The 17707-nt window shown below is 40.7% G+C and overlaps 2 protein-coding genes across 3 annotated transcripts in view; one reads left to right on the forward strand and one right to left on the reverse strand.

The window, feature by feature from the left end:
* The window catches only part of cyth3b (cytohesin 3b), a 35518-nt gene extending 30606 nt beyond the window's left edge, over positions 1 to 4912 (forward strand). For both annotated transcript variants that reach the window (XM_031312685.2, XM_031312684.2), the window contains exons 11-13: positions 119 to 190; positions 306 to 460; positions 2584 to 4912. In XM_031312685.2, the coding sequence (XP_031168545.1) occupies positions 119 to 190; positions 306 to 460; positions 2584 to 2656 (300 nt within the window). In that variant the 3' untranslated portion in view covers positions 2657 to 4912. The remainder of the gene's footprint in view (positions 1 to 118; positions 191 to 305; positions 461 to 2583) is intronic.
* A 1782-nt stretch (positions 4913 to 6694) lies between these two features.
* cacng5b (calcium channel, voltage-dependent, gamma subunit 5b) lies at positions 6695 to 15845 on the reverse strand. Its single transcript, XM_031313007.2, has 6 exons — positions 15607 to 15845; positions 13396 to 13654; positions 10311 to 10397; positions 9660 to 9800; positions 9414 to 9559; positions 6695 to 8325 (listed from the first exon to the last, which is right to left on the reverse strand). Exons 2-6 carry the CDS (start codon positions 13589 to 13591, stop codon positions 8065 to 8067), a joined length of 831 nt encoding a protein of 276 aa, XP_031168867.1. The 5' UTR covers positions 13592 to 13654; positions 15607 to 15845; the 3' UTR covers positions 6695 to 8064.
* Between the last annotated feature and the right edge of the window lie 1862 nt (positions 15846 to 17707).

Here is a 17707-nt window from a genome sequence, read left to right on the forward strand (position 1 = left end):
CACCTCTTGCCTCTTTATATCCTTTCTTGTTTGCTTGCTTCTTACTTTGCCGTCAATTGCGCTCTCTCTTTGTATTCACTTGGTTGTTTTTCTCCATCCTCTCATGTTTCTCCTTTAGGACAAGGAGCCTCGTGGGATCATCCCGCTGGAGAATCTCAGCATCAGGGAGGTGGAGGAGCCCAGGAAACCTGTGAGTGTTACCTCATTAGAGACCCTTAGAGTCTTTTCTCTTCTGTTACCGTGTTTATTGGATGTTTAAATTGTAAGTACATGTCTTGATACCCTGCTCTTTGTCCGTTCTCCAGAACTGTTTTGAGCTCTATAACCCCAATCACAAGGGCCAGGTGATCAAAGCCTGCAAGACGGAGGCAGACGGGCGAGTTGTTGAGGGTAACCACGTTGTGTACAGGATATCAGCGCCCACGCCGGAAGAGAAAGAGGAGTGGATTAAATCCATCAAGTAAGACTCCTCACAAGCACAATTAAAGCAATAGTTTGACATTTGGGGAAACAGTTTTTTTTGCTGAGAGGGTTTATTCATCTAAACTCTCCACATTAGTAATAACAGTAAATCCCCTTGTAAAACCCCAACTTGTTTTTATACTTCACTGTACAGATTAAACAATAAAGCTATAACGTGTTAATAAGAGAGCTTTAGAGGTGCTGGTAAGCAGATTTGGTTACCTTTGGACAGAGCTAGCAGTATCCATCTGTTTCCACTCCTTATGCTAAGCTAAGCTATCCTGCTGCTGGCTGTATCTTCATATTTACTGTACGGACATGAGGGTATCAATCTGTTTATCTCATACTTGGTTAAGAAGCAAAAAAGCATGGGGTGCCTGGACAGCTCACCTGGTTGAGTCCTTGAAGCAGCGGCCGCAGATTCAATTCTGACCGGTGGCCCTTTGCTGCATGTCATTCCCCCGTCTCTCCCCTTTCACATCTTCAGCTGTCCTATATAATAAAGGCCTAAAATTCTTAAAAAAGCATTTTTCCCAAAATGTCTAACTGTTCCAGTAATCCAGTGATTACAGTGACCAAGCTGCCACTCAATAAAAGTTATCATACAAAACTATTAGCTAGTACAGACATAAACTACACTCTAGTCTGGCCCTTTGACTGTAAGAAAAATGCTGACGAAAAAGAGACCTAGGAAAGATACTTATATGGGTCATTGTTTTGCAGAGTATGTCTGTCTGTGTTTCTGTACAATATTTGATTTAAATGGTAAAACAGACAACCAAAGTGTGGTTTCTTTCTGTCAGAGCCCATACATACTGTAACTCTCAGTAATAATAATAACCTTGCTGTCAGTGACCCAAATGTTGCTCTGTAATCGCCTGCATAGAAGATGGTGCAATGTCAAAGAGAGTTGGCTCAGCAGAACAGAACACTTGTATACTGTAATATAGTGCAATCCCCCCTCCCCTCTCTCCATACTCTCAAAGAGTATTCACTGGGGAAATGATGGGGGATTAGTCATTGCTTATAGCAGCCCAGGGGTGAGCCAGCAAACCCAGTAAACCTATCCAGGAGAGGCAGCTCCAAACTGGGCTGACGTACTCACAGCCACGGCAGCTAACAAGCTGCAGCTTGTGCTTCACCAGAGGGGGTCCAAGAGGACTCGGGGTCTGGGGAGATAAAAGGCGTTTTATGGAAATGATGATTTTCCCCTCTTCTAAAGTAGAGATGATCACAGAGGCAACGCTGGATCTGCTTCTCTTGAGTCACAAACACACAGACCCAGATGATGGGGGACCAACTGGGTCAATGGAGAAAGTGGGCTATGCTATGTGTTGTACTGTATGTTTTTTATATTTCCAGTTCCATCAAATATATTAGGTTGTTTACATATTTTTAAGGACAGAAATGGAGGAAACGTTATTTCGTATGAGTCACGGCAGCCTTTCTTGGATTTGATCACTTTTACAGTGGAGATTTTGTTTCATGAAATTGGGTTTTGCAAAATGACAATAGAGCAGTTTGAAAGAGCAGGCTAGTCATCACATACAGATAATACAGATTAATACTCATTCTTCAGTGCGTGGCGTTGTAAAGGGAATCAGAGATATCCGCAGTGGGGGGTTGAGCCTCTTCTTGCTTAGTGCTGGTGCTAACAGGATTTAGCAGCCGTGAAACTGGGCTCCTCGGTAGAGCCCAAATAGCTTCCTGACTCACTTACTCTCATTGTAGGCTGCCTTTCCATCTCTCTTAGAAAACACGGGGAGCAGGAGAACGCAGAAGAGTCAATAATCTGGAGCACCTTTGTTCGCCCTCCTTCAGACCTATAAACCTGCAGAATAGTGGGAGGGAGAGTGTGCTTGTGTGTTTTACTACGAGTTCTGGAGGAGGTTCCAGCAAACCGGAGTACTAAGAAAAAACTTGGGAGGGGGGGAGCTTTTTCAGAAACCATGGAAACCAAACTAGGTCACTGCACAAACATTTTTTTCTTTTTTTGATCTAGTTAAGGCAGGGGTTTGTATAAATGTGCCTACATTTCCATATCAAAGATGCTTGAGACCCTCCTCTCATGTGGTCTTATTATTTATTTCATCGCTGTCCTTTGATTGGCCTTTTCTCCAGGGCCAGCATTAGCAGAGACCCCTTCTATGACATGCTGGCCACCAGGAAGAGACGCATCGCCAACAAGAAGTGAAGAGGGACAATCTTCTCAACCTCCAGCTCCTCCATCTTTCCCTCCTTCGGTTCATGAACACATAAACCATACACACTGCGAAGCTGGTACACCACAGAAAAGTCCTTCAACCCCAGAAAAGACTTTGACTATGAAAAAAAAAATTTCTCCCCTGGACTGTCTACAAGTCATGTACACTTGCTAGGGAGACATCACACACTACTGAGGGGACAGCAGACCTCCAGCTAACAGATATGTGGACTCTTGCATTGAGCAGCACATAAACCAAGTCAATTTGTTTCTCATCCATCTCATACACACCCCCATACCTCCCCCTCTCATGGTCATAACATGTTTCTAGGTCTCCCTAATGCACAACTGCCATGTTTCAGGTGCACATGCATGCATGTGGGTTATTATAGACCAATATGTTTGTTTGTTTGTGTGTGCATGTTTGTGTATGTGTGTGTGTGTGTGTGTGTGTGTGTGTGTGTGTGTGTGTGTGTGTGTGTGTGTGTGTGTGTGTGTGTGTGTGTGTGTGTTTGTATGCAGCAGTGTGCATGCTATCAATGCACACAGGATCTACAGTATGTGCATACAAGCGTTCCCTCCACTGTGCTTTATGAAAGGTCATTGTAATTCAAAGTAGAGTTTAGATGTATTGTCAACTACATGGGGAACGATACGTGAGAGTGAATTAAGACATTTGGAGGATGAAAGGTGGGAAGAGGAGACAGGTGGACACATTAGGGAGGTGGTGGGTAGGTCAGTGCAGCATAACCTCACTTGGACCATGTGGTCTTCTCACTCTGGTGCTGATTCTTCTCTGCAGGTGCCATGGCTGAAGCCTTGCTCAGAGTAACCTCAGAAAACAGTGCTGGCTTACATTTAGGTTCCTAACAAAGAATTACAGTCTTGAGTCAGCTGGGCTGATTTCATTTATTTGTGTGGAGCAGAGAATTTTGAAATGTGCATACTTTTTATTTTAGTTGACTAGAAAAGGAGCTTTTGAAGCTTGGAATAAAAACTTTCTTTTTGGACGTAAAGTTGCTATCCTTAAGATTTCAGTCCTGGTTAATTTGGCAACACAACCGTGATTAATGGTGGTAACTGCAAGTGTGCTGTTTAATACTACAGCAATCACTCCTTAAGCAGCCACTTTGTCAAAAATGCAACAGAACAGCAACTTTTGTATCCTTTTACAGTACAACCAAACAAAATGAAGTTAGTCAATATTAATTGCTAATGTAATGTGACTGCTTGTCACCTGCAGCTAACAGTTCACGGTGGCTGCTCCTTCTTGTTTTGTTATTCTCTTCTAAAAATAAAAAATGATCCACTGATGAAAAAAAAAGCCACAAATCCACAGAAAAGTTTCAATTTCATAAAAACCTTAAGGATTTTAACTTTAAAAATTGTCTGCTGGGTAGGTTTTATTTATGGCTGTGCAATGGCCCAATAGGGTACCAGTCCGATTAAGCTTTTTTTCTTCTCTTGTCTATGGCCTAGGTCAATGAAGGTCGATGTATTGTTGTGATCCTGTTTGCGTTTGGTTTGTAATCCTAAACAATCTTGCTTGCTTTTGTGTTCTTCTCTGAAAGTATATAAGTATAGCCAACCAATTTATCATTTTTGTATTTATTTTCATTTGTGAAATGGTTTAATACTACCTGTACATGTTATACAATGTATGCTTAAGTTATGTATGTATATATAATGTATAGGTTTTCTGGTCTCTTTGTTGTAGTATGCACACTCTGTGTAACATGCTGACAGGCAGAAGTTTGCATCAACTGAAGTTTGGGGTCTTCTTTACAAAAGCCTTAAACATAATCATAAGTAAACATATGAGGGTGAGGAGGAGGATGATGATGATGATGATGATGATGATGATGATGATGATGATGATGATATTGGTCAATAACTGTACCGATGCTCTTTAAATAAGCCATGACAAGTGAGAAAGATGGTTGTATTAATGATGATGATAAAGATTATAGTGAAAATGTTTGTTGTTAATGATGATGATTATAGTGATGTAATATCAGTGTGATGATGATAATGATGATGATACTATCATTAATGATGATGTCAAAAACTATAAACAGCAGTAGTTTTCTATGTGATTGTAAAATAAAATTAAAGCCTTGTGGTCAGGGCAGAATATTATCTTTTACTGCCCTGTGTGGGCTTATAATTACATTAACTTTTTTATTCTCTGTAAAAGCGGTCACGTTGTACATTACGTGTATCTATATAAAGTATACATAAAGCATACAGCAGATGTATGGTGTATTTATTATTGATGTATGAATTGACCTACTTATTTGCATAAGTCATGAGCTATTGTTAATAAATTATACAGATATTTTTCGCGAGGTGATGAGCTCTCTGAATGTATAACATGTCATCCTCCATCATGCAGCGCAATAGTGTGGGATTAAACCTGGTAGAATAGCAGGTGAATTAACAGGAAAGGTAAATCAAAAAATGTTGAGTCCCTGAGAGAAATCGGAGTGGGAGAGAAGATATGGAGAATGACTGGGGAGAGAGCGTCCTCTACTGGTTTTCCTTTTTCATTTTCAAGTCATAGGCAATAATAATGAGTTGTGGAAGAGGTATTCAGATCCTTTACTTGAGCAAAAGTGATAATAACATAATGTAAAAGTACTCCACTACAAGTAAAAATCCTGCATCTAAAACCTTGCTTAACTATGACTTCAGCAGGAAACCTAAAATAGAATTTACACATTTACGACAATGCCAACAAAAACTGAACATTAGCACCGAACTTAACATTTAGCATCGTAAAGATAGATGTTATGGCCTGACTGTTCTAATGGATTGCATTAGATTGTTCAGGTGTACCTAATAAAGTGACCACTGAGTGTATTTATCTTGTGTGTCAAAAGGAAAAAAACGGCGATATCTTGCTTTTGCAAATGAACTCTTCCTGTCTAAAACCAAATGATTAGATCCATCAAAAGTCAAAAGCCAGTTTCCACAAAAAGTCACCACTCACAGATTTCTCACTGTCAGTGTCAGCCTGTTCTCATGAACCATACGTTCGAAAAGCAACGAAAAGATAAGTACTGTAATTTGTATGATTTACACGTTTTTTTTTTTTGCTGTGTGCACCACATTCACTGCTGCTGTATAAGAACGTGGCTGGCCAAGTAGGGAGGTCGTCGGGGAGGATGGGTGGGCGACTGGGTGTTAACATGTAGTGGAGTCCGCTTACCGGGGAAAACAACAGACTTTCACCCAGGAAATGTGTGTTCCTTGGGAGTGTTTTAATACAAACCACGATCTTTTCCTAAACTTAAAGGTGCTCTAAGCGATGTTGGGTGACGGCACTTCTTGTTGACGTTCGAAGTATTTTCAAACAAAACGAGGCTAGCTCACCCCTCCCTCCTCCTCATCCCGTCCCCTCTCCCTCCCTTCCGTGCTTCCGCGCACTAACCCCCCAACCCCCACCCCCAAATCCTTCTTGTCAGTTATTGGCTGGAACGCTGGAAGACTGTTTGTTATGTTTCTTGGTGCAGGTTGGCACAGTTTGTTTTTGTTGTTGTTTGTGGAGCCTGGGGTGTCTACAGAGACCACAGTTTTTTACAGTGTGTTCAGGGGACAGGCAGCGAGGAGATGTTTGCTGTATGTGACAAAAAATGTTGTAGCCTAAAAAACGCGTGACATCGCTTAGAGCACCTTTAACTAGTCGTTTTGGTGCCTAAACTTAACTTTCGTCGCCAACGTAACACTCACTTTTTCTTGCCTAAACTTAACCGTAATCTCCACCGAAGTGATCGCCAGCTCCGCGGCTTTTCTCCGGTGTATAGCACCGCCCAAGACGATTGTTATTGGTTTAAAGAAATGCCAATAAACCAGAGCACGTTTTCCTCCCATCCCCGAATGTTATGTGGAGTAGCCAGACTCTCCTCCAGCTTGCTTTTGGAGTAAATTTGAGGATGGACGTGTAACCTTTTATCAGTTTAGATTACCAAAATTTACAAAGCATTTATATTTGAAAGGATGTGACAATTGACAACATACATTTGCGTGTGAGGATTTATACAATGAGGTTTTAATAGACACGTCTGACATTATTCGTGTATGAAAAATAAGCAGTAAAATACATTTACTGGATCAACAGAAGACATAAAAGTACTTTTAAAAACATAAATTTGAATGTATGTCACACTATATACTGTGGAGAATTCCACATTTAAGGGAATCAAGATTTTTATTTGACAATTGTGCCAAGAAACTGCAAAACAAACTGTGCACTGCCCTCCAGTGGATAAATGTAGAATCACTGTGAGAGGACATTTATTTTTACAGATGACTCCTGCACACTGTACCAAACATGTTTTATGGTAAAGCAGTGCTACCACAACAACGACACTCGGAAAAACAGCACCTAATTTGCAGCATCATCTTTACATCAACTCTCTCATCGTTTATTCATTTAATGTCCAACAGCTGCACATACTATATAAAAATCTATATAAAACAAATATGTATGATCTTAGCTTGTTCAGTCTGGATGTATTAATGTACCTCAGTGTCTCTCCTTATTTAATTCACACCAGGAATGAACATTTTCGTCATGTCTTACTGTTATGATGTTAGAGACAAAACAGTGTATTTAAGGTACAAAACAATCCCAACAACAACCTCTGGATGCTTGTTGACAGGACTTCTTGAGCCTGAGTTTCCTTATTTACAGTCTATGGTTCCCTTCCAGGACTGTCGTCACCTTCTATCTGATGGTTGTTATAGTGGTGATGGATTGTCTTTTCATTGCATCTCACACAAGTCTTTGCCTTAGGGAGAGGGTTAGGTTTGCTAATGTTTCAGTGTGACATGATGCATAAATACTGCCACAGAAGAAACAAAATCATAAGATGCATTCATTTCTTGCAAAATGACGAAGCCAAGATATTCACAAAAAGAAAACAGCTACAGTATGAGGCACTGGAGGGTAAAACGCACCGATACAATTAAACCAAAATATACAGTAGAACATTATTTCCCCTTTCAGATAAAGTTCAAAGATAATTACTGTATACCAGATTTTAACTTTTTTGAGACCTTTGCAGAAAGAATAACATCATATTGGGTTTTTCTTCTAAAACCTACAGACTTTGCCTCTTCCTGGAAAAAAAAACAACATAGGTGCTGCTACAACAACAAACTCCCAATAAGCATCTCTGACCCTAAATCCACAAGCACCTCAGCTGTAAATATTTAAGTCCTCAGGTCACAGCTAAAGCTGCACATATTTTTCTCCGTGAAAAACATCAAACTCAAAGTTAAATATCTAAGTAACTTTTTCTTGAAAGGAAACTCACTAGGCCTTGGGACCCCATGTGATCCTTCAGGGAGCCTTCAGAAAGCTTTGGGCGGCCTCTGCTGTGATGGCCGACCCCTCAGCAGGGTGAAGAGGAGACCTGATCATAGTCGGGGCATTTCAGCAGAGCAGGGTAGCTGGCGCTCATCTGGAGTGAAGCTTCACTCGAGATGTCAGAGGGACTTCGGCCACGCGACCAGGCCTCTGGGTGGAGGAATTGGCTCGAGTGGTCGGAGCAGTTGCTGAGACGAGGGCGGTAGAAACTGGGGTGACGAGGCTGATAGATCTCCTCTGCTGTGTAGCGCTTCATGAACAGGTAGACAGACATGACGCCTGCGCTCTGCAGTGTATAGAGGGACACGTGAGATTGAAATTAAGTCAACGGATCAAAATATATGCAGAGGATAATGAGCTCAGAAGTGCTTTCATGCAAAAGAACAACAATTTACAACAAGTCTCCACAGCACAACAGTTGTTTGTGATTGCTTCAGTTTTGTCAATTGAAAGCAATCAGCTAAAGTGTTATAAGTTTTTAATACCTTATACACCACATTTATCATGAGTGGTAACTGTTGATATTAATAACAATTATACTGATATTACTGTAACAGTGTGTGCGTGCGTTAATGTGGTGTTGCAGGTCCTATCAGCGACCACTGGAGGGAAGTGAACACTCATGATTCTTATTGTAATACACTCTCACTGACACTAAACTATAAACCTTTTGAGTAAAAACCTTTAAGTGGCTGTCCAAGTAGCGAGTCTGATAATGTCTCTCTGAATGACAAAGTAGTTCTGTAAGGTAAGATGGCAGTTTTCCAACCAAGTTTACCAAGGGCCTTATAGATAAAGAGATACCAGTGAGTATCACATCTTTCTTGGAGAGAAGACCATCCTACCCTGTCTTACATAAAATACAATGATGTGTACCACAAACATCATCGGCATTGTCAGACATGTGTAAATGAAGTTATATGTTTATTATTGGGGTGGTGTTGCAGTAGTTTGAACCGTTGCCTTAAAACAAGAAGGTTCAGGGCTCATACCTGCCGGCCGGCTAAAAAGTACATTGTAGGCATCATAAATGTAAAGTTTATGGCAAAACAGTTCTATTGATTGCATTAGACTGTACCTAATAAATTGGAAACTCTGTGTATATTAAGGCTCTTGATGGGGATTAAATGCCCATTCACACCTAAAACTCTGAGAAAACTTAAACCACTTTTAATTTAAGTGTCAGACGTTTCTGCTACAGTAAAGTCCAGGATATGGATAGATTTTTGGATGTACAGAAAAATGATGAGAAGCAGCTAACTAATACTAACATAACTAAAAATTATTACGTTTTAATAATAGTGTCTGAATGTGTATTCTACTGTTCAATTTCATGCTACATGTTTTGTGTCTTTTTTGTGTTCAGTTGCTCACCTCAGTGAGCAGGAAAGAGATGGCAGAAAAGGCAAAGGACCAGCCGTACTTGTAGGTAAAGTAGGTTTCACTGCTCTTAGTCCTATTCAGCATTTCATCATTTATACTGGAGATGTACAGCACCAGGCCCACCACCAGAGCCAGACCTGAGAGACAGAGAAATTAAATTAAGGATTGGACAAAAACAAGAAGGAGACAGGACAGAAACATGACAAGAGATAAGAATGGAGAGAAGATCAGTGTTACCTGAGAGGATGAAGAAGATCCCGGAGACAAATGCCAGGATGGTGCGGTGAGGTCGGACGTGGCCAATATTGTTGAGGACGAAGCCGATGAACATGAAGAAGAGGCTGACCAGAGGGAACGGAGTGGCTGAGCGGATCATCTCTGAGTAGAGGAGGAAAGCTGCTGTTTAACCCCAAAACATCCAGCAAATGGGTTTGTACATTTCAGTGTAAAAACTGAAGCAGAAAGATGCTTTTAGACAGAGGAACGTTAGAGTATCTCATTGTATCTCAAAGTGAAATTAAGGAATGTTTTGTTGATTTATCCCAATAATCCCAATACTTATTGTCTGCTCTTTTGCCAGATTTTTAAAAATCTCAGAGATTATTACTCTGATTAACTAGGGTGGATTTATCCTTCAGTAAAGATTTGACACTGAGCCACAGGGAAGGACTTGCGAGGTGAGTTATCTATGAAAGGTAATAAGTATTCTGGAGAGGAGCAGCATGAGGGTTCAGATGACTCAGACCCATCTGTCTGGCTACATTCAGGTGATTTTGGAGCACAACCTCAATGGAAAACAACACGTTTTTGGCCATGAAAATGCCCACGGCTGTTTATTTGAACAACCTCAAGGGGGCACTTTGAGTTATTAAGCCTGAAGTTACTCACTGAGCACGTTTACTGTGGACTCTGACGTCAACTGGACATTCATGGGCATGATGTAGGCGATGGTGAAGCAGCGACCAGACTCGCCACCTGAATAGGGAAGAAACAAAAACCTTGAGACAACGTTTAGGTGAAGAAGAGGGGATGAGGAGATGTGAAAGAAATGGGGAGAGTTGTTCAATGTCCCTTGTTAAATGCAGAACTCATAGACAAAACCAAAAGGCCAAAAACTGGCAGACAGGAACAAGAAGACTAAAAAAGCAGGCAGGTATACTATGGAGCTGATGAGGGAACTAGGAGCAGGTGTGCAGGTTGGTGTGGAGGTCAGGTAAAAGGTGGAAACACACTGAGGATTGCTGCAGGACTGAGAGTGACATCGGAGGGACATATTAGAGACTGGCAGAATCCAATGAGCCAAAACTATAGACTGTCATGTCAACAAAAGACACGTAAAGAAACAGGTTTTATTTATATTTATATATTTACTGTACATTAAAGTAACAGTTCAATATTTTTGGAAGAACACTTATTTGTTTTCTTGCCGGGAGTTAGATTAGAACATTGATACGCTCTCATGTCTGTACAGTCAATATGCAGCTGGAGCCAGCAGCTGATTAGCTTAGCTTAGCATAAGGACTGTAAACAGGGGGGAAACAGCTAGCCTGGCTCTGTCTGAAGGTAACAAAATCCACCTCTAAGGCTCTTTACTACACGTTATATCTTTTTTGTTTAATTCGTACAAAACAATAAAAATGTATTGGCCGGGAGCAGTGATTTCCTGGAGTCTCAACTGGTTGCCTGGCAACATAACCTCCTGTAAAAACAATTTTTTCCCTCGAACAAATAATTTATTTTGTATTACTTGAGCATGTGAGCCAACACAGACAATGTGCATCATGTGGAAGATATAGGCAATACTGTTTCTAGTTGACCAATTTCTAATTGTTTTTTTCTATAATTTAACACATCATGTGTGAGTTACATCCCATCTCGCAAAGACTACACAGTCATTATTGTCACTTCAGCATCATCACATACAGATACCAGCTGGAGTTATCTGCGGCACAATAAGATGACATCTGTCTCTGAAGACTTGTCGGAGCAAGTTTTTGTGAGTGTGTGTGTGTGTGTGTGTGTGTGTGTGTGTGTGTGTGTGAGTGTATAATTATGTTGCACGACTAATTTTACACTGAATGCTTTAAGAGAGAAATACAAACACTTTCTGTCACTCTGCTTCATGTACTCCACACACACACACACACACACACACACACACACACACACTGATGAAGTTCTTGTGAATGTCAAAAGCTGGCTGATGCAGTGACGATATGTCAGTGTGATAGGATCATCTCATTGCTGCTGCCACATTTTGCTGCACAATACAAATGAACATCCTTGTGTTGGGACCATCAGTTGTGTTAAACCTGATTTTAACCAAAAGGCCTCAGAGCATCTGTCTCTGAAAGACAAAAGACCATGCGGTCTTTCAGACAAAGAGATCTTGGCCTAGGTGGAAAAACCACAGCCTTGTCACCAAACTCCCACAGGTCACCCCAAGGGAAAAGATCACAAAATGGCCGAATGACCACGAAGGAGTGGCCAAAGTGGTCAAAACTCTAAAAACTACAAGCTTGTAGTTCACACCTTCCAGAGCACTCTGGATCCCCATTTGCCATTGCCATTGCCATTGTTTACCATTAATGTGATCGATTGATAAGCGCTACTGGTGCGCGTTTGATTTATTAATCTATGATTGTGACTGCTGAGTCAAATCTATCTGTGAATGTACTCTGATCACGGTGCATTTGTTGATATGTTGTGTTAAATATGTAGCTTGTTCAGACTGTAAATGCTATTTTGGGCTTCTCCCACTGCTGAGGAGTTTAGTTACTGTTCCGCGAGGACGCCACCCCGCGGTCTTTGTAGACCGGCGGAGCCGTGTTATCCCCGCGGAGAATCAGCTGTTTAGCGCATCCAGAGTGGTTAAAATGAACCTCCCCTCGGTCAGACGAAATTCTCAGAGTCTGCCCTAATTTCACATTAGTCCAGACCTGAGTGACTGAGAGGGCTGGTCATTTTCGATTACTAAGATCTAAGTGTGTCTCTTTCTTTCCCCTTTCTTCTTTCACTAACCTCACGCGCACACACCCACACACACACACACACACACACACACACACACACACACACACACACACCCACACACACACACACACACACACACACACACACACGCAAACACGTGCGTGAATAGCTAAACGGCTAGCCCATAGCAAAGTAGCTAGTTTGTTCTTTTGGTCTGTAAGACGTTAGCCTGAAAGCTAACCGGTAGCCACACAGCGCTGCACCCAGCACCACTACCGCCCTCTTGAGGCTAAATAGTTTTGTGCAGCTCACAGGAGTAGCCATTTTTGTAGTCTTTGGGCTAGACTACATTTCGACACCCCCTCCTCCTCGCACTCTCTCACACACACTCACTCATACAGACACAGACACAGATGTGTCTCCTCACATCACATGCTGGTTTGTTTTTGCTTAGTTTTTGTTGTTTAAGGGTATATTGTTTTTTAATTGATCAAAGGATTATTGATTGGCCATTGATAATTTTGAAGTTAATAAATTCTACTATATTTTAAATAGCAGTTGTCTGTGATTATTTGTGTACTTATTGTAATAACCAGCTGGTTTAACAGGTCGTTGCTTGAATTCACCCTTCCCTTTGTTCCTTTAGAATATACCAGATCAATTAATCTTAATTAATTCAGATCGGTATTTTAAAGGGAACACCACTGAAATGAGAAATTTCACAGTTTGATTATTGGTCCCTGAAATTCCAGAGTGGTGCCCCGTTTTGATTGTTTGTTGATTTGATAAAGTTATTAATAACCATATTCATAACTTTATTAATACTGATAAAATATCTTTGAAAATTTGCCAATAATTGGATCTGTACACCTACGAATTCCCAACACTTGAATAAAGATCAGTCCCCTCTTAACACCATTACACGTATCTGTGCCACAATCCTGATTTAGTCAAATCACACGAGCACAGAGAACCACGCACCCCCAGACTCGTTACTCACCGACCAGGAAGCAGACTCTCCAGAGGCCAGAGTGCAGCGAGGTCTTGATGTCGATGCTCTGGTTCAGAGGCATAATGACGCCCTCCTCCAGGTACAACCAGTAGTCCGTGCTGACCGCCACTCCCAGCAGCCCCAGGCTACTGATTGCAAAGACACTGCTCAGCAATGTCAAGGCTTTCCTGCTGCAAGCGCTCATGGTGACAGCGGGGGAATGTTCCAGCAGGGGTCGGTTGAAATTAAGAAAAGTCAAAGAAGCAATCTGGAGGAAGAGAAAGGGGAAAAGAAGGTTGGATCACTGGTAGAAAATCAAATAAATAAATACAAAAGACATTATGAAATAAATATGAATAAATACAGACAAAATAAATAGATGTAATATAATCATGAAATGGTAAAATAATCCAGTAATTTCCTCAATTCACCTCATTAATATGAATTGTTATTTCTATTTATTGCGGGTCATTTTTATTACATTCCAGCTGTTTTAATTTAAAAATATCCCTTTTCCAATTTTCTTTTTTTTATTTCACTTTTTTTTTTCATAATGCCAACTATGTTTATATCTCAATCAAGACAAACAGGGGTGTCAGATATATGATTGGTTGTTGCTTTGGTCTGAATGAGCAGAAATTCAATCATTTTTGTTTGTTGATTGAAAGACCAAGATTGTGATACAAAGTGACATTGATGGTTAAAATACTGTGAAATAAAACAGACTGGAACAAGGACATTTTGAAATCTGTGGAGTAAAAGAAGAATAAGGTAAGTTTTAAAGGAATAGTTCAAAATATTTGATTTATTTTAATAATCTTCAAGTGAGTCAATAATAAACCTGTTTGAGCCTCAAGACTGAGAGACATTAAACTGGCCTACTACTGTGAATACAAATGCTCACATTATTTGAAATCCAAGACAGCCATGAATCAGGGTGATGATTCAAATTCCATTTAGCACACATATGAATGATCTATGGACGGTGACGACATATTGTCAGGGAAAGGCTAATTTGAATGGCTAGACTTAAAGACTTATTACATGTGTGTGCACCCCCCCCCCCTTTTTCTGTTGGGTTTTAAAACAACCAGTTAATAAAATAACAGTTTATTATAGCTAATAAAATGCTAAAAGAAACGCTGTCAGTTGCTTTGGGAGGTCACATAGGTTATTATTCACAGGAACACTCCAGAAATCTGCTCGTCCACCTGCAAGGTCACCTCTCTTACTTTGAAGAGGCCTAAAAGCTCATATTTGTTTCATATTAACTTCCTTGCTTATTATCGGTCCTTGTCAGCAGTATTATTCTTTAAATGTTTACCTTTTTGACTAGATAGTGACAGTAGAGAGTCTCAAACCTCTAAGTCACCAGGACGCTCCTTAGCAGTTTTATTTCTGCTAAATCAGTTTGCTTTATTGTAGTCCACAGATGAGAAAATACCAGATGGGAGAATTGGACTTTGCAGGTGAAAAAAAAACACAGTTAGCCTACTACATGACTATACAGTAGTCATGACTGTTGAGCCTTGTCACATGCAAATCACCACATCAGATCCACTCCACATCTTGAGTTATTTTGCTGAATCAAAACATTTCGGCTTATCTCTTTGCCAATGCCAATATGATCAAGCTTCTCCATTCTGTAGAAAAATAATAGTCAACTTTTAATATGGAGTAAATACACAAAAGAACAGATATACTCACACTTGTAGAACTTTTTTTTACTATCACAACATCAGATGTCAGTAATATAACCTAACTGTCCTTTGTGTGAAACATCCTTTCCATCAACAGTAATTTAACCTTCCACAACTTTATGCAATTTGCTCGGCTATACAGTTATTTTCCCAGAGGGATGCTGAGTTTAGTTTTCATGATAACTCGTCAATGTCAACCCTATATTACCATGATAGCCCTATAGAGACTTACAGTGCATCCATGCATTCTGGCTGTTTCCAATAGCCTAAAGTAAGCCTGATATTCCAATAAAATACTATGGCTTAAAAAATATAAGATATCGATGTTAGTAGCCCATTATAGGACAGGGAAGTGCAACAACTGCGACTACAATCATAACCCCAATAAACTCACAAAAAACACTACACTTAATCTGTGAATATGTGAAACACATCGTTAGTCCAGTTAATTAGAAGCAGGAGTTTAAAAAAAAAAGTAATTGAAAAAATGCGACGACACCATACAAACACGTGTTCCTACCTGTTTGTAATCTGTACAGTCTCAGCGCTGTTTCCTGCACTTTGAACAAATGTTGTGCTCACGTTGTGGATTAAGACCTGCAGAGAAAGACGGTATGTTTGGTCAGTAATCAAAAATTAATTCCTTCAGAAAACTGTAATGTGAAGCCACGAGAAGCTTTAAAGACCGAGATGATGCAGCAGTGCGTCAGTGCAACACACTGAGTCAGACAGACGCCTGGTGCTGCTCTATGGCTGAATGCAGAGAGAGAGACAGAGAGAGAGAGAGAGAGAGAGAGAGAGAGAGAGAGAGAGTGAGAGAGAGAGAGTGAGAGAGAGAGAGAGAGAGAGAGAGAGAGAGAGAGAGAGAGAGAGAGAGAGAGAGTTGTTTCAGGACCAAGGACAGCTCTACTCAGCCAGCCTGTTCTCATAAACCATACGTTCGAAAAGCTACGAAAAGTTAAGCACTGTATGATTTACACGTTTTTTTGCTGTGTGTACCACATTGACTGGATGGGTGGTAATATAGGACTTACAAGCCAGGGAGCGAGGGAAAAAAAACTTTCACCGAGGAAATGCGTGTTCCTTGGGAATGTTTTAAGAGGCTTGCTTTGTGTAGATTAGCCTTTTTCTAACATTTTGCACCTAACAAAAATCACGATATTTTCCTAAACTTAACAAGTCGTTTTGGTGCCTAAACTTAACTTTCCTCGCTGCATAACGCTCACTTTTTCTTGCCTAAATTTAACCGTATCTCCGCCAAAATGACCAGCAGCTCGCGGTGCTCTTTATCCAGCACACAGCCACCTATTCTGGCGTAACTAGACCACCACGACCGGCAGCTCGCGGTACTCTGTACCCAGCGCACAGTCACCTATTCTGGGGTAACAAGACCATAAACTACACTGACCTCACGGAGCAGCACGAACCGGCAGCTCGCGGTGCTCTGTACCCGACTCACAGTCACCTATTCTCGGGTAACTGAACCACCAACTACCGCTGACCTGACGGAGCACAATGCGGAGTATCGTAGTCGGCGGCACGAAGCTCTGTAGCGGCTTAAACAACTAGCAACTGCCGCTCTGTAGCACGAAGCTCTGTAGCGGCTTAAACAACTAGCAACTGCCGCTCTGTAGCACGGAGCGCTGTAGACGATGGCACGTGACCAGTCGGAGGTCGAACTAGTTTTCGTATAGGCTACGTTTTAGTGTGCATAACGTTTCGTACAATATCATAGGAACCCCTTCATGAGGATGTGTTGACTCAGCTCTGACAGACAGTTCAATTACAGTGTGCAGAAAAAATAGAATATAAGTGGTCAGTGTATTCTAATTTAGCATTTTTTGAGTGTGTGTGATCACTGACCTCCTAGGCCAAATTCGATTTTAAAAAGCACATGTTGAAAATCATCTTCCACATATAAGATATATTTCATACACAAAATTGTTGAAACTACACATGAGCATATGTCATGGGAATTTTTTTCACACATGAAACATCAATCAAATCAAAAAACATGGCACCACCTCCTCCTTCCTTTCAAATACTAATTACACATGTAATATTAAAGTGTAGCCTGATTTAAAACCTCAATAGAACAATAATATAGCCAACAATACACACATTAGCAGTGAAGCTGGAAATCGAATACTCCCCCTTCCCAAAAGAAAACAGAGCAGATTCATATTTTTCATACTTTATTTATACACAGTATCCATCATACCACAATGAACAGAGGAACAAGAAAAATCAGGTTAACAAAAGTAGGGGCAGTGAAAGGTAACGCATACAAACATCCCTGTGGCTCTAACTGTAGTGGTACATACCCTGACTGGCCTGACATGTAATTATCTCTGTCATGGGTCCAAAGTTTTGTTATTTTTCTCTTCTTGTCCTCCGATAAGGATTCTCAATGTGAGACATGTAAACATTCAGTTTTCTCTTAACCTTAAAATCTAATTTTGGTCCAGATGTGGCAGTTGCAACATCAGTCTGCATGTTACACTAAGTAACTAATTCAGGGGTTAAGAGTAAATTTGGCAGTTTTATGAAACGTCACTGTTGTAGCATTGTGTGCCTAAGTAGTAGCCTCTCAACAACACACCTGACTGAAAACAAAAGAC

The sequence above is a fragment of the Sander lucioperca genome, chromosome 21 (assembly GCF_008315115.2).
Source record: "Sander lucioperca isolate FBNREF2018 chromosome 21, SLUC_FBN_1.2, whole genome shotgun sequence".
Lineage (NCBI taxonomy): Eukaryota > Metazoa > Chordata > Actinopteri > Perciformes > Percidae > Sander > Sander lucioperca.

What these genes read in the sequence shown, in the direction of transcription:
- cacng5b (XM_031313007.2), bottom strand. Translation starts at nt 13,591, where the DNA reads ATGAGCGCTTGCAGCAGGAAAGCCTTGACATTGCTGAGCAGTGTCTTT. An exon ending in GAGAGTCTGCTTCCTGGTCG is followed by an intron (nt 10,398 to 13,395) that starts GTGAGTAACGAG and finishes TTCCCTATTCAG; the next exon opens with GTGGCGAGTCTGGTCGCTGC. An exon ending in TCTCTTTCCTGCTCACTGAG is followed by an intron (nt 8,326 to 9,413) that starts GTGAGCAACTGA and finishes TATACACTGCAG; the next exon opens with AGCGCAGGCGTCATGTCTGT.